General features: G+C 43.6%; 1 protein-coding gene across 1 annotated transcript in view; it reads left to right on the top strand.

Moving 5' to 3' along the window:
• PRKCH (protein kinase C eta) overlaps positions 1-25009 on the top strand; it is a 221627-nt gene that overhangs the window by 175089 nt on the left and 21529 nt on the right. Inside the window, exons 11-12 of the mRNA XM_029951213.1 lie at positions 22477-22615; positions 23228-23416. Coding sequence (XP_029807073.1) covers positions 22477-22615; positions 23228-23416 — 328 coding nt within the window. The remainder of the gene's footprint in view (positions 1-22476; positions 22616-23227; positions 23417-25009) is intronic.

The raw sequence follows: 25009 nt of genomic DNA, 5'->3' as shown, positions 1-25009 counted from the left end.
ATAAGAACAGTTAGCCAAGGTCTGCCACAGATGCCAGGAAGGTACACACAGACTGGAAGACTCTGTGAGGTCTTTGTTTATTTCTCCCCATGCAAATAGTCAGCCATGCTCTACAGGGCTTGAGTTCAGTATCTGTCCTGCCATGTAAGAAACAGGACTCTGTTCTCCACAGCTTATTCCTTGGGGTTTCAGAATGTAAAATATGAAGTGTGTATAATCACAGTTCCCAGCACTTCTTGGCATTTCAGCTTTGGCAGCAAGAATGGGAAAAACTGAAGCTTTTATGGCCAGGAAAGCCGAGTGTAATTTTTGTGCTGTGGCATTACCAAAGGAAGTAAATAACGTTAAGAAGCACTTTCTCTCTCAAGTCCATCTTGAGAGGGGTGGCTGTACTTCACTGCTGCTATTATATAATTTTATATTCTGTTTTCATCAGAAGAAAGAGAGTGGAGGGCTTGCCATGCATGAGATATTTTCACAATGTCTCTCACTTGACATATACTCTAGAAAGGGTAGCTTGTGACACACTGTTGAAGGAGTTAACTCTAGAACTGACAGACAGTTTGCCAAAGAAGCTCAAGATACTGTACTTTCTGAGAATTTGTTCTCAAGATCAAAACTCATCAAGGAGCTTCACAGGAAAAGAATTCAGTGAAGAACAAGAACTTTCAACAAAAGATGAATATCAAGAAATTGCTTTGAGTAGGCTTAGATTAATTGACACGGTGAAAGACATACTCAGCCCACATGTCTTAGTTTGCCCAGAGACGTCCCGGTTTGGTCTTGTGACCACCTTACCTGCACCCCCGTTCACCTTTCACCCTCAGAGACCCATTTTGGACAGTACACTGCACAGTCACACTGCAAAGAGGTGTCTATATGCTACACCTTTTTTTTTTTTTCTGTGAAAGGGTAGAATCAAAGGAAAAGAAATTTTTACAAACTGAGAGGGGCCTCTTTCTGGAAGAGGGGGATTCTCCCAGCATTTTCCTTTTGAGACTATTTGCTCCTAGTCCATGAATTGGAAATGCAATTACTAACCATTTTTAAATACTTTTTTTTTTTTTTTAGTATAAGTCACTATCTTAGTCTCAAAGACACATTGGAAGAAACTGCCTTTCCCAGAGTCCCATGTTTTATTTCCTTTGCATGATTCTTTGATATATTTACATGTGATAAACATTTGTTGTCCTAACTTCATGAGCCTACATTCATCTGTTTACCCATGCATCCAGTCATGCATTTATTCATGCAACAAATATTCATTGAGACCTACTTTGTGCCTCAGGATATCATAGCGAGCAAGACAAGCCAGGAGCTGGCCTACCCGAAGCATGTCCTCTAGTGTAAACACATAAAGATGTAAAAGTAACCACCTGTTGTGAAAAGTACACAGATGGAGATACGTGAGTTTTTCATTTTCACTTTTACTCCACAGAACTAAAGAAAAGGGAAGTGAGAGAGACAGACAGACACCTCTCCTCATGTCTTTCATTGTTAAATGTCTCAAGTATTTTATCTGGGATTCAGATTAGGGGCTGAATCTATTAAAATAGATTCAGAATATGGGCTAATGGGGACATTTCAACCACAGAGTTTTAGCCAAATAAAATTCATAACATCTATACAACTAAAGTTCAGTTTAAAAAAGAAAAACAAGGTGCCCTGGCCACTAATTAATGTCCTCCAAAGACCCCAGGTGTCCTTTTGCTCCAAATCAATGCCCAACAGGCCTGGTTCAGTCTTCCATTTCAGTGGCTCTCAGAGAAAAATGAGGGCAGTATTAGAATTTTACAACCACAAGTAAGCTTTTCCACCTCACTTTGGAAACATTGAGCCACCCCTCCAAAGTCTGGAAGACAGAAGGACTGCTCAACGGAATCTGCTGGAAAATCTGAGCACTAAGAGAAATGTCAGGAATATCATCTTTCATCACAGAATTTCTACACACTGCTGTGGTCTCCTGTGAGTCAGTGGGAGGAACTTTGCCACAATGCGGCCTCAGGCCTCAAATCAGTGGGGCTGTGGCAGGGTCCCAGCCCCAGCAGGGGTATGTGGAGAGTAAGTGGTGTCACTGTCCATTCCAGCCCAGGAATGCAGGCTCCTTTGAGTGTGTGAGGCTAACCTCCTAAGCCAAGTTCAAACTCCCTGGGTTCTTGGGTGGGCCGTCTCTGAAAAGCTCATCTTCCTTTGTTCATTATCCAACATCCATCTCCTGCTATTCTTCCAGAAAGTTTCTTTTCAGTGCCAAGAGTGGATATCCTAGAGAACTAGACAGACCCTCGTTATCTGAGACTTCCATGAAGGATGGGAAAAGCCATCAGTCACCCATTCTGTAGCTCCCTGGTCTCAGACCAAGAAAGGAAGGAGCTCTAAGAAGCAGGAACCTAACTGTCTTTTTTTCCCCCTTGACCACACAGTGACTTCCTGAACAGACATTTAATGTAATAGTTTGGTCCTAATAGCATAAGAGAGTTTCTGTGGTCAGTGCCTTCCATGAAGCCCTTATATGACATTGGTGCCTTCAAATGGAGTTAGCTAGACTCAGCTTTTTCTTTTTTTGAAGGTGAATCTGTTAAATGTCCTTGTTCCTTTTGGTCCCTGACCTTTAACAACAGCAACTGACAAGAGGAATGTGTACTAACCACTGTGGTTCCTTGATTCCAAGAAACCACAGAACACAAGATGCTGATAATTTTTGATTTGATGGAAATGAGAGTCCTGGCAGTTGGCAAGGTTTTTTGGTCATTAGTTTTAAGGAACGTAGCTGTTTCAGAAGCATTAGAGGGAAAGGAGCAGGTACAGATCTTAGAGCCAAGCTGATACAGAGGTTGCAATTTTGGTCTTCTCTACACAGCAAGTGAGGGATTGTTTCCCTCTCTAGGCACCGTGATAGAGCGGCTTGGTTGAAGATATTATTAAGGTCATCCTAGTGACAGCAAAAGAGAAACAGAAGCCCAGATGGTTGGGAAGAATGTATGGTCAGCTGGATTTTCAAGTTCTTCCGTTTTTTATGTGCTAGTCAGTCTTCTTCAGGAGAGTATGTAAAGAACAGTGGTATGAGAGACACCCACATTTTCCACTGCATCAGAAAAACAAAGTCTGTCTAACCCTCCGCAGTTTCCCACTTGGTAAATCTGTGCTCTGGGTAATTTCTTTGCCAGAAACTGAGGAATCTGGTCTCAGAAAAGAGTGGGTTTGGATACTCGGTATTATATAGGGTATAGATGAAAAAATGCTGGTAAGATGGGCCCTGTATGATCAATGGTCTCTCTCTGCTGGATTTCTCATTTGTAAATGTATCGGGAAGAGTGGAGACTGAAGATATTATTGGTCTCAGTCAGAACTTACACTCACATTGTTATTTTCTCAGGACGACGCTACTAACTAAATTTGTAAGCATCCCACTTGTCACTTTGTTCCCAACCAGGTTCTCACCTCCTCAAGGTGACCATTGTTCTGAGTCATCCTTAGCTTCTTGTAAGGCATTATCGGCCTGGGTGGCGGGGCTGGGCTGGTCCAGTGTCTGGAGAGCTGGGCAGACCCAGAACAGGACTCCAGAATGAGCCCTAAATCCTGCCAACCCTCCTTCACGGTGCTGAGCCTATGTCCCCTGCCAGACTTGTGGGTTTCCAGGAATTGCATTTGATGCAGACTGTGAGTTACAAATGTGTGTTTGTTTTAAATGGACTTTTTGGTTTGGAAAGTGCTCTTCACCTCCTCCTAACATACTGTACTACACTCACTTGTCCTTGTTTGCCTGATGTATTGAAACAAACACACAGACTCAGAGTAGACCATCATTAATTCATCCATGGGCTTTGTTTGACAATGAGGACTTCACCATTGGGTTTCTCATTCAATATGACTTGCACATCTGCTTTGTTCTACATTTGGCTCGGAAGACCAAAAGATAAATGAAGCAGAATCCTTGCGCTCGAGGATTAGTCTGCTGGGGTCTCCAAATGCATCTATAAATTGACAATTTAAGACATGGCTCCCTAGCTGTTCAGAGTAAACTGTAATTCAGTGAGAGCACAGAAAAGGAAGTTGGGAATTCTAATAGAGAGGATCCGCAGAGGGTTAGAGAAAAAATGATATTTAAGCCACAGGTTTTCGTTATCGGCAAGATATGGAAATACAAGCTAGGTAGAGGGAACAATAAGAACGAAGGCATAGAGGCAGGAAAGTGTTCTGTGCTAAGGAATCAGGAGGAATCCATGTGAGTGGACTTGCAGAGCAGGGAAAGGTAGTGGTTGAGGTGAGGGGTGGGGGGGGACATGGAAGGCTTTGAATGCTAGGCTAGAAAGTTAGGGCTTTATTTGTCTGTCAATAGAAGCCATCAGAGGTTTTTGAGAAAGAGACTAACAGGAAATTAATGTAGCATTAAGCAGAGTGCATAGGAGCAAACCTGGAAACTAGGAGCTCAGGTAGGAGAACTTGGAGTAAGTCAGGCAAGAAATAGGCATGTTGTAGTGCCTGGCTGGGTCAGTCCAAAGAGCATGTGACTCGATCTCAGGATTGGGAGTTAAAGCCCCTTCTTGGGTGTAAAGATTACTAAAAACAAATAAAGTTAAAGGGGGAAAAAACTGAAGTAAGCCAGGATAGTGGAAAGAAGAGGGAGAAGAGGAAGGGAGTGTGATACAGCGGAGGAAGAGCTTGGAGGACGCTGATGAACGGGGTATGGAGTCCAAGGCGTAGACATTAAGGATAATTTCTGGATTCCCAGCTGAGAACTCTAAAGCTTTTAACTGAGTGAGGATGGCAGTTGGGTAACATCTAGGTTTTGTCCTTTGCGGTTTGAAGATTAACTATGCCCCCAATCAGTGACTTTCTTATTTATCATGAAAGTCTGGATCTCTGGAGAGAAATGTCAGGGTAGAGATTTAAATTAGGGAGCCATCTGTCTTAGGGTAATATTTGAATCCCTGGGGTTCAATTGCACAGAACAACTGTACAACTGGGCAGATTGTGCACTAAATCGAACTCTAATTGAACCACTTCATCAGAGTCCTTGAAGACTTGTGTAATGACTATGACTTTTTTAGGAGTTGGTGGTAACGTGTCTTGGGAAAGGGGAGCCTTTTTCTAATTTGCACTAAGGTGCCATTTGGTCAAGCAGTAGTTCTGGAGAGAAAGCTAAGCAAGGACCAAAAACAGAAACTTAGGAAACAGCCTATCCTTTAAGGGATGGTGGAGGAGGAGGAGCCCACAAGGGAGACACTTAGGAGTGATTGGAGACTTAAGTAGGATTGTATTTCGTTGCCTTGGAATTTGCCTGAAACATAGTCCCCACTCAGTGAACTGTCATCTTACTCTGGTTTAATGACTCAGGTAGAGCCTCTACTAATACTATCCCTCAATTTCCCTTTTCACATATCCAGGGGGTTTTCCTTGACCCAGCATATGGGATGGTTGGCAGTCTCCATTTGGTTAAAACAGAGAATTATCAAACCTGAGGCTCTGTCCCTGAGGGCCAGCACTGGGCAGGTGAGCATCATCTAGGGCAAATAGCAGCCTTCAGAATGCTCCCTCCAGAGCCTGCCCTTTGGGCTCCTGGGAGAGCAGGCCATATTTGCTGGCTCCAGGAAAGGGTGCTACCTCCGGCCATGCACCCCTGTCACATTTGGCTCCAGGCAGCCAGGAGTCAGGAGTTGCTGAGGCAACTCCCAGCCCAGAACAGGCAGAACCTCTCTGATGACCCTGAGTCCCACCCTGTGAGGGCCAGGCAGGGCAGAGGTAGCTTTTTGCCTTCTGAGCCACACAAGAAAGAAAAGGCATCCCCGGAACAATGGCTTGGAGGCTGTCTTGACTTCCTTGTGGCACAAACCATAAAGCTCACGGCTTTCCCCACATGTGCCAACAGGATGGTATAAATACTTTTTACAGAAGAGAAAGCTTGCGTCCTGCCTTGGCCCATGATTCTCTGCCCACACAGACCTGTCATTGCTGCCTCCGGGCACTTTTGACCTCATTTGCATCAGTGGAAATTTATAGAAGAGATAGCACCACCGTCCTGGCCAGGAATCTGTCAACCCAGATCAAAAATTCCAAGCTCACACCTGTGTCAATGGGATTCGGGCTCTCCAGGCAGACAGATCCTTATTTGGTGTGGTCATAAAACTCAGAACAAAACTGGAACTTATCTGGGGTGGGGGGTGGAACTCGATTGCTTGTGTATCACCTAGCTCAGTCAGAATTTTGTTTGCAAAATAAGTCATTTTTTTCAGACCCTAAATGTTAATAATTTTCTTTACCAGAAGATTCTCTGCTTCTTAATTTGAATGAGAAATACAGTTTCTTTTCCAATAGAAAAAAAGATCACTGGTCTGTGGGTCTTGTTTTTTGTTTTTTGTTTGTGTTTTTGTTTTACTAACCGTAAGCAAGCCTAGGTTCCCTAATTCCATGCATCAAAGGCCCTTGGAAAACTCTTGGGATGATTTCATACACGGTATCCTGTAAATGGGCAGGTGATCACATTACCCTTTTTTAAAAAAGGGCTCTGCAGCAGAGAGGAGAGGAGTGGAAAGCATTCTTCTGTGGTATCAGAGGGGGAAATCCAGTAGAACCCAAGAGGCTGAGGTTCAGGAAATGTGTTCCCAAACTGCCTTCACTGGAAACACAGGGCGCTGGCTGCTTTCCAGTGCAATTTTTGGTTTATCAACTTTCAAGAAGAAATTAGTTCCATATGATGGGAATCATGTTCTTTGGTTTGAGCTTAAATTGAGCTTTGAAGTAGTTTGTATGTAATATTCCATCCCTTCTGGTTTTGGAGTTTTCCATTAAACTTAAAAAAAAAATCAAATGAGCTTTTCAACTTGATGAAGGACTTCAGGAATCTCATTATGCCTTCTCTTCCTGGACTGACCTTTTAATTTTATGCAAGATCTACAGTGGTGATTTGTCTTGTCTGGTTATAATATCGTGCTGTTGTAAGGATGCTTAATCACCAGGCACACACATTAGTCACCAGTCGTTGTAGCTACAAGCCCAGCTTCCTTATATTAATTCTAGGACCAGACTGAGAGCTAGAGAGGGGACAGTGCAGCCAGATGGGTGGTGTCAGAAACTCACCCCCCCGATGCAGAAACAATTCTTCTCATTCCTTCCTCATTTCCGCAGCTTCCATAATGTACAGAAGACCGAGGGGGCATCGGAGGGAGAGAACACAGGCTGCAAGGATTTTGCACACAAGGAAGATATGGGTAAAGGAAAGGCAACCAGAGGGTAGGGTAAGAAACGTAGGGCTTGTTCATTTTAGTCAACACTTAATTGCTCACTCAGCCCTGGGCCAGGCACCTTGTTCTGAGGTTAGCAGAAATAAGCATGGGAAGGACCTGCAGAGAAACCAACAATTACAGTCAGTGCAATAAATGCTATAATTAGAAGTATGCACCAAACACCACGGGAGCATGGAGGAGAGGAACCAGGCTTGTCTAGGAAGGGATTCAGAAGACTCCCGAGACAGAGAGCCCTCAGCGAGGATGAAGTCCTCTGCCCAGGAGAGAGGAAGGTAGAAAGGTGCTGGCCAGAGCTCCCCAGGCTGTCTGTGGTGGGAAACCAATGTCCCCCCCCCCCCTTCAATCCATTTTAGACTGATATTTTTATAAAATGCAATAAAAGTAAATTATTAGAAAAATAAAATTTTTAAAAGACATGAAATAGGAGCCCAGATTTTTATTATTAGATTCAACAGGCATAAAATTGCTGTCAGGTAGTTATAAAAGTTTTGAAGTGCTTACTCTTAATTTTTCTTCTTCCTTCATTTATTCATTGTGATACAATCATTTCTATGTCACTGCAGGCCAGTAGCAGTTTATGAGTGAGTGACAGTCCAAGGGCACAACAGCATATATACAGGGGCAGAGAGGTCCCCTCGAGTGAGTGCTTGCAGAGGGGAAGCAGAGGGGAGAGCGCTGGGGGAGAAAATAAGGCTGCAGGGCAGACAGTGACCCCACAGTGGAATGTTATGACCTCTAAGGTTGGGCAGGGCCTCTTAAAGGGTCAAGCATTCAAGAATTGAATTTCAGAAAAACAGCTGGCCCAGTGCGAAGATGGGAGGAGAGTGAAGGTAGTTAGACCAGTTAGGAGATGTGGAGATGCAGGTGGGAAAGGATGGGGCTGAATGGAGGCCATGGAATGTGGTGGAGAGAAGGTGCCTGGTTCTGAATACAATCAGGAGGCGTAATTGTCAGTTCTTAGGGATTGACTGTCTGAGGGAGAAGTGGGGAAGGGATGTCATCCCACATGACCCCATCATTTACAGATGAAGAAACTGAGGCCCAGCAAGGTGACAGAGCTGAGTCTAGAAGCTGTTTCCTGGCTCAGGAAAAGTTGTGTCTCCCCTTGAGACTAACTGACCGGACAGTGTACCACGTAATACCAGCATTCCAGCTTGTCCCACTCGAGTCCCCATGATATCTCTGAAGAGAAGGAAGGATGTGTGTCCATCAGAAGGTTCCAGGTGCACCGAGACACGAGCTTGCTCACTGACACCCCACACATCTCCACCCCCACTACCCAGCTGCATTCAGACAGCCTGCCTGACCTCCTGTGCTCTCTGGTCACGGTCATTGTCGTAATGACAGAAGCCACTGCAAGGTTCTCTGTGTTCTATAGTAGCCAGTTAAATTCATGTAAATCCTGTTTAGGCAGTTGATGGAATTTTTAATCTCCTTTTATAGAAACAAAGGTTGCCGTCACCTATTAGCCAAACGTGAAGAGGCAGTCACCAAGCAGGGCACTTTTTCATTTCTGGTATCTCTTAGTATCTCAGGACTTGTTTAGAAGGACTAATGCCTGAAGTAGGGTGGACTTGAGAGTGTATTCAGAGCCACAGAGTTTCCTGAGGGGCTGACTTGGTCCTCCTAGGTCGTCCCTGGACAGGACTCCAGCAGCTCCGTGTTGGCGTCAGAGGTCCTGGATTGGTGCCAGAGGTCCAGCACAAACCCGACTCCACCCAGTTTCCTAATCATCCCCAACATCCTCTTTAATCCAGCCTCCCTGGGTCTCAGAGCCAAACCAATACTAGGTCACAAAGAGGGGGCTTGCCATTCAGATGAGCCATTTCTTAGGGGCCTACTACATACAAAGCACTGTTAAACACCGAAGGGCATTAAAAAATATAACGACAGAAAAATGAAAACCATGAGGCACCTCTCCTCGTGGAGATCACATTTCTAAAATAAGAGTAACCTAAATAACCAAAAATAACAGTAACAGTAATTCCAGGCTTTTGGAATTTGTGCTCTCTGCCTGCCTGCTCCTTTGAATACCCATAATCTTCTGGTGGTAAAGGAAGGCAAGCACCAGGGCAATGGCCTTGGCTGTGACTCTTAAATGTGAGCATGGTACCTAGAGTTGACTGCTCATTTGTGAAAACACATGATAAAAAATATCAGTGGGTGTGGACATGTCAAAAAAAGATACCTTCATTTATCTCAGCATTGTTTGTAACAGTAAAAAATTGGAAATGACTTCTCCCAAGAGTAGCCTTGCAGAATCTGGGTTTGATCACAGCACTGAATGTATGAGACCAGTATCCACTATTGGGTTCATGTCCTAAATCATTAGGCAGGGAGAGGGTAGAAAACAAAATCTGCTGCACCACTTGAGTTTTATTTGACTGCATTATGAGGTACAAATACCATGTCACTTCTCTGGAATTCTATATTTTATTTCTAGAGAATTGCAGTTCCTCTTTCAGTTTATTCTGCTGAGAAGAATGGGTCATTCGTGCATTTGACAGACTGGGATGGAACAAGATGAGCCTCAATTTGAACCAGCCCTTTCTCATTGCACTGGGCAGGGCTGCTGATAGTGAACGGAGATCTTAATTCCTGTATCTTTTTATTTTTAACTCAAGTATAACCAATATACAGTTTATATTAATGTCAGGTGCACAATATAATCTACAATTCTATGCACTTCTCAGTGCGCATCAACGTAAGTGTACTCTTAATTCCCTTTATCTATTTCACCCATCCCTCCACCCACCTCCCCTCTGGCAACCACCAGTTTGTTCTCTGTATTTAAGAGTCTGGGGTTTTTGTTTGTCTCTTTTTTCCTTTGCTTTGTTTCTTAAATTCCTCAAAAACTTACCATATGATCCAGTAACTTCACTACTATTTACCCAAAGAAAATGAAAACACTAATTCAAAAAGATGTATGTACTCCTCTATCTATTGCAGCATTATGTACAGTAGCCAGGATATGGAAAACAACCCAAGTGCCTCTCGATAGATGCATGCTTAGTTTCTATATCTTAATGCTTCAAAAGTTGGCCTAAGCCAAGATGGATAAAGTAGACAAACGTATTGTGGCTGGTGGAGCTTACCCAGTTCTCAAGACATTTTGCTCCTCACTAGTGCCAGGCCATGGCACTCTATGAGAAACTTCTTTGGCTCCTTGCTGTGTCCCCCACAGAGCAGTTTGTAAGCCAGATGGGTCACGTGGTAATATAATAGGCCCATCTGCCCCAAACTCCTAAGCTCCCAATGTTGTTTAGTATTTTCAAAGTTTGTGTACATTCTCTATCAGTTTTAATTCCTATAAACATCTTGAAGAATAGGCCATGTATGTGTTCTCTTTTTTGCTGATGAGGAAATAATAGTTCAGGCTTCTATACTACTTAATACATTCAGGCACTGTTCTAAACAATTCACATTAAATAACTTCATTCTCATGAGGCAGGAACTATTGTTATCTGCGTTTCATGAGGAGGACCAAATATAGAGTGGTTAAGTAACTTGCCAAAGATCACACAACAGTCAATAGCAGGGCCAAGCCTCAAGCCCAGGCAGCCTGGCCCCAAAATCTATACCCTTTACCTTACATCATACTGCCTCTGGGAATCAGACAGACAGAGGTGGGTTGAATAACCTCTCCACAATCATGTGGGAGTTAGGGAAGGAAGCAGAGTGAGGGAGGTGTGTGGGAACTATATCGCTCGCTGAGAGCACAGTTGAGAATTTGTCCTTGGCCTCTGTCTATCCATGTGTGAGGAGACCCCATGCTTGGCTACTCGTCTGAATTTGCTGTGTCCCAGAAGTGATCGCTCCAGGTTTGTTACCAGATAAGCTCATCAGCATGGACTCCAGTTCTCTAGGAAATGTAGAATATACCCCACTGTTAATAGCATGTGAAACCTTATATTTGCAAAAGATATTAAATTGTCTGCACAAAGCATGGCCACACAGGTCACCTGTGGAGTGAAATCCAGAGTTAGTAGCTGGATTAAAGTCTATCACCTTGCCCCCCTCAATGGTTTTTTGGGTTTTTTTTTTTTTAATGTTTATTTATTTTTGAGACAGTGTGAGCTAGGAAGGGGCGGGCGGGGGGTGGGGGGAGTGATACAGAATCCGAAGCAGGCTTCAGGCTCTGAGCTGTCAGTACAGAGCCCAACATGGGGCTCAAACTCACAAACAGATCATGACCTGAGCTGAAATCGAATGCTTAATTGACTGAGCCATCCAGGCACCCCGATGTTTTAACAGAGGAACTGAGGTGCTGAGAAATTGACCAAACTGGAGTAACCATTATTTATTGGATTAAGATTTGTCCAACATTTAGGCAAGAAGAAGGTTAGTCTCTCAAAAGGTCTCTTCATCAGTTCCTTTTGCTCACCGGTTTGATGATACTTTCTAAGCTAAAAATAAGACACACGGGACCGAAAAATAATTTTTTCCCTAATTTGTGAATTGTTTACCTTTATGATCTTAGGAAGTTATAATGATTTATGCATTTCAGAGATTACTTTTATTAAGGATACCACTACATGAAATTGGAAATAGCCTTTGGATGATGTCTGTGCATTTACTCAAGTGTATTACTCAACAAAACGAATGTCTTGGGAAACATGGGTGCAAGACTAAAGGCTGGAGACAGCATGGGTGGGTGCTCCGGAAGTAGCAGCAAGTTCTTCAAAAGGAAATTTCTTAGCGGCAAATTTGATGTCCTCTGAACATTTTGCTGTGATATGCACAGCATTAGAAGGAGATCCATAAATCCCTGGAAAGGGACTGAGACGTGTGTTGTATGTCTAGCCTGCAATCAGTACTCTGCGAGTGACTTAAGAAATGTGCCAGGCCTACCCTCTGAGGCTGTAATCACTTTGGAGAAAACGAGGCTTTATGCAAAATACTGAGAACAAAGCGATCGATACCAACTATAACCCAGAACTCTTTAATTCCAAGGGCCTGGGAGTGTTCTAAAACTGTAGGTGCCCTCTTGGGTTTTTGAGACTTCCGTTTAAACGGCTCAGGTTTAATCTCTGATGGGGAGAGCAGGTAACCGAATGAGACCTGCTGATGTGGCCAGAAGTTCTGGTTCAAGTCAGAAGTCTGTCTCCCCTCCCCTTTGATATTGTGTAAGTCCTTACTAATGCTGGCAAAGGTTTGTGTTTAGCCAGTAGCCAAAAGCAGCCTGAATATCCCTTCCTGAGGTTGGTGCTATAAACTGCACTCCTCCTGTTGTATTCTTCATCACCCCACCTGTCCCCCGCCCCGCGGTACCATGTCCCCTCTCATAGGCTGCTATTTTCTCTCAACAAAATGTCTGCAGGGAATGGGCCTCACTGCTGGTAGAGTCTTGTGCCCCCAAGTCAGAAGAGCCTAGGTCTCCTTAGAGGGAAGCAGCCACAGTTAGGCCAAAATGTCTCCTAGTCCCTTCACTTACTAGTGTGTATTTGCATTGATACCTCAGCTTTCTGGCTGATCTTTCAAGGGTGACAGCCACAACGTTTATCTACTTCCTGACAATAGTAGTGGTGACAACAATGACTAACACTTACCTAGCGCTGAGTGCCCTCTAACGTTTAACAGGGTTTCATTCTGTCAACCTGTTTGTTGGTATTGGTGCCATGTGTCCACCATAAAGCTAGTAGGATCCATCGGCCCCTGCCTATCCCCACTCCACAGCTGCCCCAATTAGAATTAAGATCACCTTGGTGAAGAGTCAACCATGTTCTGATTCCTCCTCCTCCGAAATCATTCCTTCCTTTACCCTCCTTAACACCTCCTCTTTGCAGGCAGAGGGCTCCTCCACATCTGTCCTGTCCCTAGTTTGCAGGCTCTCAGATCCCTGTGACTCTCTGATCCATTTCTTTGTTGCATTTCTATGGCTGGGAACAAAGCTGCCCTGGAAAGTAATTTTCCATGGATCAGTTGCACCCAGCTCTCTGCACTGAGGAACTGAGCAGGTTCGGTGTGTTTGACCCCCTTTCCCCTCTAGCCTATAAACTGCAGGTGTCTCTTTTGCCCCAGCATCTTTTCTGTCAAGAGACCCCTAGCCACCAAGGTGGTGTCTTTATCTGAAGCCCTCCATTCTGCCTCCCTGCTTCCCCTTGTGGAGGGCATCTGTGTGCAGGCTAAATACAGCCAGGTATCACGCAAGGAGAGTCAGTGAGAGAGGTTTTCTTGGCAACTTGTAAAATAAAAGTACTGAAAGGAACTACTAAATAAACCTGTGCCACTTCAGATTGGGAATTTCAGCCCTTCTGGGAGTGGGGGCCAGGGCGGTGTTTGGAATGAAAAAATTTAGAGAGAAGGCTCAACTGTCAGCATGATGGCTCATTTATTTGATGGTCTCCAGGACAACGTATGGTCTGTGCACTGTAAACATTAATCAAACCCATTGCCTCTTGCATTTGTCCAGAGAGGCAGTGAGTGGGGTTTTTTTGTACGTGTTTTCCAACCATAAGACAAGGCAAGGGGAAGTCTCTCGGTCCCTTTGCTCAAGTTAAATTGGTCTTGTGTACACAGTGGTAAAGGTGGAAACATGTTGCCTGCATATCAAGTCCATCCAACACCAGAACTGGATGGAGACCAACACTTGGCCTGTAGGGATTAGTTTGTAAGTCCCTGGCCCTGTTTTAAAGGGCGTGTAATAGCCAGACTTGCACAGGGTCATTTTTATGATCATTTCCCATCTCAAGTAGCTGTTTGGAGAAATAGGAAAGGGTAGGAGGAGCCTCAGAGGAGACTTGGTAATACTTTTGGGGTTGGAAATTGTTTTATTGACTTTCTGTATTCATTAGAAAGTGAGTTATTTCATATTAGGCCTTTTGATAATGAATGTTCATGTTTCACATATTTTTTTTAAGTTTATTTATTTATTTTGAGAGAGTGCACATTTAAGTGGGGGGAAAGGAGAGGGAGAATTCCAAGCAGGTATGGTGCTGTCAGCACAGAGCCCTACGTGGGCCTTGATCTCCTGAAGCATGAGATCGTCACTTGAGCCAAAATCAAGAGTGAGATGCTTAACTGACTGAGTCACCCATGTGCTCCTAAATATTTGTTCTTAATTTATTCTGAAAGGTCAGCCACACTTCATGGCACTTCATGAGGAGAAATGGTTTGGGGACTTCATGTAATAATTAGGAATGTTGCAGGGTGCCTGGGCGGCTCAGTCAGTTGAGCTTCCGACTTTAGCTCAGGTCATGATCTCAAGGTTCCTTCAGGTTCGGTAAGCATGTAAGTTGATTTTTTGTTTTTGTTTTCAACATGCCCTTGGAGCCTGCATTCCAGAAGAAATCCTTTCCATTTCTATCAGCAGTTTATGTTCCCTACATATATTCCTTGGGAATTATAGCCATAAATGGTAAAGAAACCAAAGAAAAGAATTAAAAGCCAAAACATGTAAACATATATTTTCCTGACTTCTTCCTGGTTATCAAAATGATACATAATTCCCATAAGAAAGTTGGCACAAAGAAAGGAAAATTTATTTATAAACAAATCACCCAGAAATAGACTTTTAGCCTTCTCTCTTACCTTTTCCCATTCTCCATCTTCCCTCCTGTTTTGCTTCACTCCTTCTATCCTCCTAACAACTAAAATTAAGAGAATATTGAAAATACAATCTCTGTATCCTGCTTTTCCACTTGGAATTGTATCAGCCTGTAAATAAGTCATGAAATGTAGCAGCCATAGAGGAACAATTGAGAGATTTGTACAAACATATGAAAGTTACCATAAATAAAACTTAAAAACAAATTGGACAATAACATTTGCAGCCAGTGTAACAATTCATTACTATCCATAATATGTAATGAGCTTCAAAAAATAATAAGGGGCAGGGCACCAGGGTGGCTCAGTCAGGGAAGCCACCGACTTCAGCTTAAGTCATGATCTCCAGTCGGTGAGTTTGAGCCCCGCTGTCGGGCTCTGAGTTGACAGCTGGGAACCTGGAGCCTACTTCAGATTCTGTGTCTCCTCGCTGCTCCCTCCTCCACTCACACTCTTTCTCTCAAAAATGAATCTTAAAAAACAAAACAAAACAAAACAAAAAAAAAACCAAGAGCTACAATCGAATTTAGGATTGTTTAAAAATAATAGTAATAAAAGCAAATAAAAATAAAAATAATCAGGGGCTCCTGGGTGGCTCCGTCGGTCAAGCCTCTGATTCTTGATTTTGGCTCAGGTTATGATCCCAGGGTTGTGGGACTGATGCACTACATTGCTGGTGAATCTTCAGAATCTCGAGCTTGAGATTCTGTCTCCCTCTGCTCTTCTCCCCACTCTGCGCGTGCTCTCTCTCTACAATAAAAACAATAATCAAAAAGATAATCCAGATTTTAAAATGGGTAAAAAATGTGAAAAGGCAACAGACAGAAGAAATGCAAATGGTTATTAAACATGTTTTTAAAAGCTTAATCTGATTAATAAGAAATGAAGTTAAAACATTGAGATCATTTTTCCTAGCAACTTGGCAAAGACTTAAGAATGATTATGTCTAACTTGAATAAGGAAGCCAAATGGATGTTCTCAGTGGGAGTATAAATTGGTGCAAAATTTTTCAGCAATTGTTCAACACCTGTTTTAATTTTAAACATTTATATCGTTTGACACAGCATTTTTATTTCTTAAGAAAACCCAAGTAAACCCTCCTACAAGTATGCAAATAATGTTCATTACTCTGTGGTTTGAAGTTGTAAAAAATTAAAAACCATCTAAATATTCATGGAGAGGGGACTATTTAAATTATGTTATACCTTTCTAATGAAATTTTAGGTAACCATTACAGAGAATGAGGCAGATCTATACAGAAATATGTCCAAAATATTTGTTAGATAAGAAAAGCAAGTTTCTAATAATTTCTAATAATTATTAGTGTAGCATTGAGGAATAAAAGATTTGAAGACTGTGAGCCTGATAATTTTCCCCATAATTTTTTCAGGAATGATGAATTTTATATGATGAAAATAATTTTATAATCACAAAAGAAGTAATTTTCAAAAGACAAAATTTCTACCGTAAAAATTTCCCATTTTTCAACCTTTAGAAAATTTTATCAGCTTCCATAATATCCTATCATATATATACCATAAGTTGTTTAGCCATTCCCCTATTAATTAATAATTTGGCCTATTTCCAAATTTTTGTTGTCCTGCAAGATGCGGCAATGAACATTTTCCTAAAGTAGGACAGTTAAGTTTATGCTCTCAAGAGCATCACATCATGTAGCAGAGGCTGAGGGTTAAACCTAGAAAGAACCCACTAGATTATTTTGAATGTAAAAAGTTAGTATTTTCTAACCCGTGTAAACCTTGATAAGACTAGGGATGCTTCATGTAAGAGGCAAAAGAGGGGTCCTTGTTTCCCTGGGTACTCAACTATGCTACCCTCTCTGGCTGATAAATTATGGGCAGAATATTTGTGGTCCCAGTGTGAAAAAGATCAGGGCTCTTATCCTCAGGATACCCTCCACAGGGCTGACTTCCCAGTCCACCTTCTTCCCACGCCATTCCCTCTCCTCAGGTGAACTCATCCACACCCAGCTAATGACTCGAATTTCTATCTCCAGCCCAGCCTTTCCTCTGAGCTCTAGCCATGTATATTCAGCTGCCTTTAAATGTCTCCACTTGGATGCCTAAAAAATAGCTCAATGTGTCCAATATAAATTCTGTGAACCAGGGCATGCTCACACCTTCCTCCATTTTACTGTCTATATTCTGCCATTACTGAGTCCCATTACTTTTCCCCCCAATAGTTCTTGGTCCGTCGAGTCCCCTTTACCTTACTGCCACACCTTACAGCCCACCATCGTTTCTTTTCTGAGCACTTCAGTTGCTCCCCAGCTAGTTTCTTCATGTTCTCTCATCCCCCTCTGCTCTGTTGTCCACATGGAGCTGGAGGCTCATGGCACAATCACAAGTTAATGCTATCCATCTCTGTGTATTACCTTTCAATGGTGTCTCTTTCTTCTTGGGCTAAAGACTGGAAATTTTACTGGCCCCTGCCTTGGCAGGCTCCTGCTGTCTTCTGTCTCATTCAGGATTCTGAGCCTCTTGCATATTGTCTGACTCCTAGATGGTACTCTAAGATCCGTTGGGTAGGTAGGGCCAAACATCTTGTGTTAGGTAGTACATGAATGGTGCTCCTATCTAACTGACGATAAAATCAGATTTTTGGCTTTTGCTGTTTCTGTGAGTTTTCAACATTCTTTTACCAATTTAACGCAATCAGTCTTGCCTTGAAAAAAAATTGCAGGTTTATATAAACCCAGACACTCAAAATACAAGCCATCCCTAACTGGTTTTGTTTTGAAATCTTGAATACTGAAAACAAACTGAGGGCTGAAGAGGGAGGGGGAAGGGGGATGGGGTGATGAGCATGGGGAAGAGCACTGGGTGCTATACAGAAACCAACTTGGCAACAAACTATTCAAAAAAAACAAATTATGATCATAATATTAAATTTATTCTTTTCAGCCACCTCTTCACCCTTACCCACATACCAGCTTCTCTTCCTTGGAAAAGAGCAGTGAGTGATCTTCAGAATATTTGACCACTAGAGACACATTTGCTATGTACTCCCCTATTCCTGTACGTTCATGGATTGGAAAAAATTTATTGAACTCCTTCTCCATGCACGAATTAAAAACCAAACCAAAAAAAATTTTTCGGCAAAATTTTGATTATTGCATTTCATAGTGATGTGCACAAAAATGTCCCTTTACCATAATTCATTTTTGGGATACTTATTGATTCTCACATGGTTCTTATTTCAATTTGGGGAAATCCTCTCAGGAAATAACCTAGTAGGAGGATTAGCCAGCAATGCAACACCAGTAAATAAAAGAGTGTTTGCCTGCTATCATGGGTTATGAGCCCATGCTTTGGAGGGAGGGGAGCAGAAATGAGAATCCTGGGTAGCTAAATAATGTTGCTGAGATCCTAGTTCACAAGGTTGTTTTCAGGATTAACATATGATAATGTGGCTAAAGCACTTAGCATCTGGGGAACATTCAATGTATGTTAGCTACTATCATACTATTATCGTGACCTACAGAATCTTTTTTCGGGTTCTCTGGACATGCACACACGTAACTCAAATTGAGCAGACAAAAAGCAATATACTTAGAATAGTATATTGAATGTATATTTTATAATAACCAATATCAATGATGTATTTCATTAAAGAATTATACTTTAGGGGCGCCTGGGAGGCTCGGTTGGTTAAGCATCCAACTTTGGCTCAGGTCATGATCTCACAGTTCTGGGTTCAAGCCCCACATCGGGCTCTGTGCTGACAGCTCAGAGCTTGGAGTCTGCTTCTGATTCTGTGTCTCCCTCTCTCTGACTCTCCCCTGCTCGCTTTTTCTCTCTCTCCCCCAAAATACATAAAACATTAAAAATTAAAAAAGAATTATATTTTAGATTAAGATTTTAAAATATTTACAGATGAGATGGTTTTATGTCTTGGGTTTGCTTCAAAATCTGAAAAAAGATGGATCAGGAAGGGAGTAAATATATACCCAAAACAAGATGGGACCTGCAGTGATAGTACTTATGCTCTGTGACCACTATAGGAGTTGTTAGATTATTCTCTGTACTTTTGTATAGATTTGAAATTTTCCATGATAAAAATATTTTTAAGTAGATTAAAAATAGTTACTGAATTGCCTCTTAGAGTCAGTCTTGTTCAAGGAGCCAGCTCACAACTTACCTTCCTTTATTTCTTTTGGAAGAGTCACTGATTCCAGTGATCTAAGCAGAAGGACTCTCGTTCATGTCATTCTGTTTTATGACTCTCAGAATAGCTCATGGTGGAAACAAAATAAATACAATTTCTGAATTTCCTTTGTCCTCAACCACTTGGGATGCTTCTCTGAAACCACTGTGAGCATTTTAAAGTAATCCTGATTACACAGCAACAATGCATAAAGTAACTCTTTCTACCCTTCTGTGCTTGTGTGACAAAAGTTACAGCTATTAAATACCGGTGCTCAGTGACCTAATGAAGGGCGAGCCCGTAATTGCATATTTGGCCCTTGGGATCTGAGCCTCTGCCCTGTATGAACTTGTAATCTTCATTGTGTAGCCTTGTTAAGTTTGGCTGTTGAGTTACATGCTGGCATTGGAGGCTGAGGAACTCCAAAGCCAAAAACTGACCTATGCATATTTCAAAGTCAGAAGTCACAGGAGGACGTTTTTTGCTTTGCTTTTTTTTTTTTAGTTTTATTTATTTTTAGAGAGATAGCATGAGTGAGGGGAGGGGCAGAGAAAGGGAGAGAGAGAATCCCAAGTAGGCTCCACACTGTCAGCACCGAGCCCAGCGTGGGGCTCGAGCTCACGACCTGAGCTGAACTAAAAACTTGGACGTTTAACCGACTATGCCACCCAGGTGCCCCACTTTTGCTCTTTCTCTTTTAAGTGAACATCATGATTCACCTTAAAATGGAAGGTGACCGTGGCCATGAATGGCTCTGTAACCTTTGAGTCGTGTTTGACTAACCCTGTCAATGCTTTACGCTGTGATCTGGCTGCGAGCCATGGAAAAGTATTATGATTGGGTCCTCTCTGCTTTATAATTGCTGAAACTAAAGTCGTTTCCCTTCTCCAGCTTTACCAAAGCGAAGCATTTGAACTTACATTTCAGGATTCTTCTTTTCCCTCTGGAATCTATCTCTAAGGGGTAAAGCACCTCACTTTTTGTAAGTTTAATTACCTTGAAACAAGGATCCCAGTGAGGTTTATGAACCTAAGGTTTTCTTCCCCTAAAAATAACACAGGCTCTGAGTTGGGTAAGGAAGCTCACTGCTGTCTGTCTAAAATGCTTCTGTTCATGTTTTTTGTCAGCACCTTCTGCCATGACCAAGCTGGAGCTAGGAAGGAGTAAGGCTTAGCCCCAGCTAAGGGGGAGACAGGTGCACAGACAGAACCTTCTGGAATACAGTGCAGGGCATGCCATTATAGAGGCATGAATTAACTGGGCACTCTGGGAGCAGAGTGGACTGTCTGGGGCTATCAGGAAAGAACTGAGAAGGTGTGAGATATTTAGGCTCAGGGCAGAACTGATAGCCTCCGATTATAGTATGCCCTTCACCGAACTCCCTTGGAATCCCAATTTGGCAGTTTTGTCTATTAGGTAGCACCTGGTGTAAAGCGAGCAATGGCATTTCCCTCAGGGCTTGTACAGGTCTAAGGAAAGCCTAAAATTAGACTGAAAAGTCAGGATTGAAGTATAACCTGCCTCTGTGGCCTCAGGCACCTATGGCAGGGATGAGGCACATCCCCTGTACTGTCTTCTGCGCAGTGAGGCTGTGTTCCCGGAGTTCTCTGTGCAGAGGGCATTGCGACGGGCGGCGTACAGAGCCGATTGCAAGCACTTGTCTCTCCCTGAACGATTCCTGCTGCCCATGACAGCGACTGAGTAATAAGCAATTAAACCTCTTACCTGGCATGGTAGTCACAAGCTCTCTTGAGCAATCATAGGTCAGTTCTTCAGACCGTTGTGGGTTTCTGTTAGCGCTTGTTTCTGTTACCAAACAAAGTCCTTTATGAGTCCTTAGCAGGCATAACAGCTTTAGGAGAATTCAGAAACCCAGTAACCATGTTTGGCAGCGAGAGAGCATGCTCCGGATGCAGGTCCACACGGGCCTGGATGACTGGGCCAGACATGGTGCTGAGAGAGACCACCCCCAGGCTCAGATCCTCCATGGGCTTGCTCTCCCCTGGGGCGGCCGACTGTAATCTCTAACCTTGGCCACTTCTTGTTGGTTTTTTTTTTAATGTTTTTATTATCAATTTTTGAGAGGGAGAGACAGATTCCGAAGCAGGCTCCACTCAAGCCACCAGCACAGAGACAGACGCAGGGCTTGAACCAAAAACCCGTGAGAGGATGACCTGAGCCGAAGTCAGACATTTAACTGACAGAGCCACCCAGGCACCCCTAGCCTTGGCACTTCTAATGTGTGTCATCTGTCTGCGAGGCTCTGATAGGGCCTAGAATCTGAAACCGTTCCTGGGAGAATGGCTGAGAGAGACCACGCTCCTGGCGGTGGCCTCCCGCCCACGTACAGACCGCCGTCACCCCGCCTGCCACTCTGCACCTCATGATTCCACTTCGGATACGCCTTGCTTGGGGCGCCTGGGTGGCTCAGTCAGTTAAGAGTCCCACTTCGGCTCAGGTTACGATCTCACAGTTGAGGGTTCAAAACCCACATCAGGCTCTGTGCTGACAACTCAGAGCCTAGAGCCTGCTTCAGATTCTGTGTCTCCCTTTCTCTCTGCTCCTCCCCTACTTGCACTCTGTCTCTCTCTCTTTTAAAAATAAACATTTAAAAAATTTGATAAACAATTAAAACAAATTATGTCTTGCTTATATTGTATGGTGACTGTGGGGAAGGAAACCATCTCCGCAGATCAAGCCTACTGAAAACAGTTGCTTGTTGGAAAGTAGGATTTTGTGTGGAGAAGGGGGCTGAGGCCAGATTTGGTTTAGAGGCAGAAAAGGCTTCCTTTTCTGAAGTGGGCACTCAGGTGCCCAGCACACCTGTGCTCACACAACTTACACCCAGAGAGATTGCTGCCGGGAGCACACAAGCAGAGAGGAGGTCTGGTCTGTCTCCCCACTGATCTGTGCCAGGAAAACTCTTCTGCTTTACCCTCATTTATCAGAGATTCCTAGAAAACAGGACTTCGCTTTCATTCCTGGGAGTCTCCAGCGATCGCTCTCTGTAGGACCTATGTGGTCACGGTATCAACTCCCAGGGCACATCCTGGAGACTGGTCGTGCCAGTTCTGTCATCACCCATCTCCTCTCAGCCGAAAGGTGATCCTGGCCTGGACAGAGACCAGCCTCTCCCTCAGGCCACACAGGCCAACAGAACTTGATTCCCAGAGCAAGGATAGGAACACAGATCCATGAGCACCCCGACACAGCCCACTGTGGGTGGGGGCTCCAGAAGGACAGTCCTGTGGCCACTGTGAGATCCCCTGGTGAGGGCATACCATCACGCCTAGGTTTTTATATGTGCTTAGCCTATTTGTATGGGACCATCATCTAGGAACCTTGAGGCAGATTTTGAGAGTTGGCCTAAAGGTTTTTTCCAAGATAACCCAAACACATTGCTTCCCTTTGAAACCTATGCAGAAAGCTTGCTTGGTGTGGTCTGATCGCCCGCCTCTTGAGCCAGCCCGTTCAGGTCTGGGGCCCGGCTGCCCTATAGCATGCCGTTCCTTCTTTCTTTCAGAGATCTCAAACTGGACAACGTCCTGTTGGACCACGAGGGTCACTGCAAACTGGCAGACTTTGGGATGTGCAAGGAAGGGATTTGTAATGGAGTCACCACCGCAACCTTCTGCGGCACGCCCGACTATATTGCTCCAGAGGTGAGTGCAGCCTTGGAGATCCTGAGCAGAAATGCCACGGGCCGCCTTGTGTGCCGCGGCTTTGGGTGTGCATTGAAAGCTGACGCCTCGGCCACTCCCTTATGCCTCAGTGGGTGAATGATGGTGGAAAATGCCCTGGGTTCCTATAAATAACAATTGGGATTATAATTTTTTTTGGAAACCTCGCAGTTGCTTTCGGCATTAGCCCTGAATGACAAAGTGTGCTCTGCTCACAGCTATTTATTTTCCTCTTTCTGTCTCTCCTCAGTGCTTTGATCCCAGCCCCATTTAGCAGGAGTAAAGTTCCTCAGTCTTTCCCATGCAAGTGAGTGAGGCCTGTATCTTCCTCCCTCTACAGGGATACACTGCCAAACCTTCTCTGTTCTGGATCTGCACACCTAGGCTGAAACAGGCCGTAAATGTTTGATCCACCTGGATGAGAAGTCCTCTGAGTTGAACCACAGAGAAAACAGACTGCTCTCTAGAGATAGAATGGAGCATGCATTTTTTTTTTACTTTGATATTTCCTAATCCAGCATCTTTCCTAGTCATGAAGGATGCAATTGTTAATCAGACGGGCAAAGCACTTCTCACATTGCCCTCTTCACACAGATCCTCCAGGAAATGCTCTACGGGCCGGCGGTAGATTGGTGGGCCATGGGCGTGCTGCTCTACGAGATGCTGTGTGGTCACGCCCCCTTTGAGGCGGAGAACGAGGACGACCTCTTCGAGGCCATCCTGAACGACGAAGTGGTGTACCCTACGTGGCTCCATGAAGACGCCGCGGGGATCCTGAAATCTGTGAGTCCGGCACACCTGGCCAGCTGTGGGCCGGCTGCGTGCCAGCTGGCCGTATGCGCTGCTTGTGTTTTTTCAGTACCTTCTGCTAGTAAGCTCCCTGTGCTCACTACAATCTATGTTTGAATTTGCAGAATCCAAGAATCCGAGTTTTCTCAGAACATTTTCCTCAGTTATGCAGTCGTTCTTTCTGGGCCAAATACAAGCAGTTGAGACCATTGTTTGCCACATATCAAGTATTTCTAGCCCTTGTGGCTTTAGTGTAGGTGAAATGATGTGCTCCCTCTGTAGGTCAGGACACGCCAGGGTGTTGGGTCACGTGAACGCTGTCGCGGGTTTATTTACATATTGACTGTTTCTGTCTGCAGTGTCCCAAGAAGCAGGATGAAAGGGCCTTTCCCTTAGTGCTGGGTGAGGCCAGGAGAGGTTTTCCAAACTTCTGCACATTCCTTTTGCATCCATATTATTCTCACGAATAATAAGTGAGGTGCCAGGCCCAGATTCAGGTGCAGTGAGGTTAATCTATCATGAAAAGTCTGTTTTGCATGCATTTAAGGTACTATGTTGGAAGCCTTATTTTGAAGTGAGGAAGAAACATGGATTTGATGCTTTTATGTTGAAAATAAAAAAGCACATGTAATCTGCATCATTCCTGTAACCACATTAGTTAAATTTACAAATCATGTATTATCACCTACCATGTACATAGCGGAATAAAGGTGAATAAAAGGTCAGTTCTTGTAGGGAAAAATCAGACAACCCATTCTCCCTGTTGGATAATTTCTATGGGAGAAAAATTGCTTTCCTTAAGTTATATCCCTTCCAGTGATTTGAGACTTTGGCTCAGGTCATGATCTCGCAGTTCGTGAGTTCGAGCCCCATATCGGGGTCTGTGCTGACAGCTCAGAGTCTAGAGCCTGCTTTGGATTCTGTGTCTCCCTCTCCCTCGGCCCCTCCCCTGCTTGCACTCTGTCTCTCTTTCTCTCAAAAATAAATAAACATTAAAAAAATTATTTTTTAAATCTTCAATCATATAATCAGTGCCTTTTCCAGAACATTTTGTATGCAGGCCATTGTGTACTGGCTGAAGGCATGATTGTCCCTGAGAATTCTCCGTATCATTAAAAGTAAAATAATCACAGAAATCCTTCTCAGGCAGATATCGTCAAAGTGAATTGTAGTTGGTAACTTGATTCTCCAGGTTAGGTGCCAGTACCCCCCTGATATTGAGGAAACACCAATCTCCTATAGAGATAAAAGTGAAGTCACTTTGGATTCTACCAAATATCTCCTAATAATAGGCTGCTTCCATAAGAACAACTGAGTCGTAGAGTTAGTAGAAGTTTTAGACTGAGGAAACTAAGAATGTGGCTTTTATAATTTTATGAACAAAATACAAAAGAAGGCTTGTCTTTGTGGATTCATGCCCTAAAGTTTAACTTCTGGAAGGGAACAGCACTTGCCTAGGTTGACTCCGGCTAACTGATGACCTAAGCTACTTTAGCACAACCTAATCAGGCTACAGAATCAGGCTTACTTTGCATTATTACTTTCCTAGTACCTAGTCCTTAATCTGGCTCTTAAGGGCATGCTAAA

This window comes from Suricata suricatta, chromosome 9 (genome assembly GCF_006229205.1).
Source record: "Suricata suricatta isolate VVHF042 chromosome 9, meerkat_22Aug2017_6uvM2_HiC, whole genome shotgun sequence".
NCBI lineage: Eukaryota > Metazoa > Chordata > Mammalia > Carnivora > Herpestidae > Suricata > Suricata suricatta.
The sequence above is the reverse complement of the archived record's forward strand: the minus strand, read 5'-3'. Positions and strand labels throughout refer to the sequence as shown.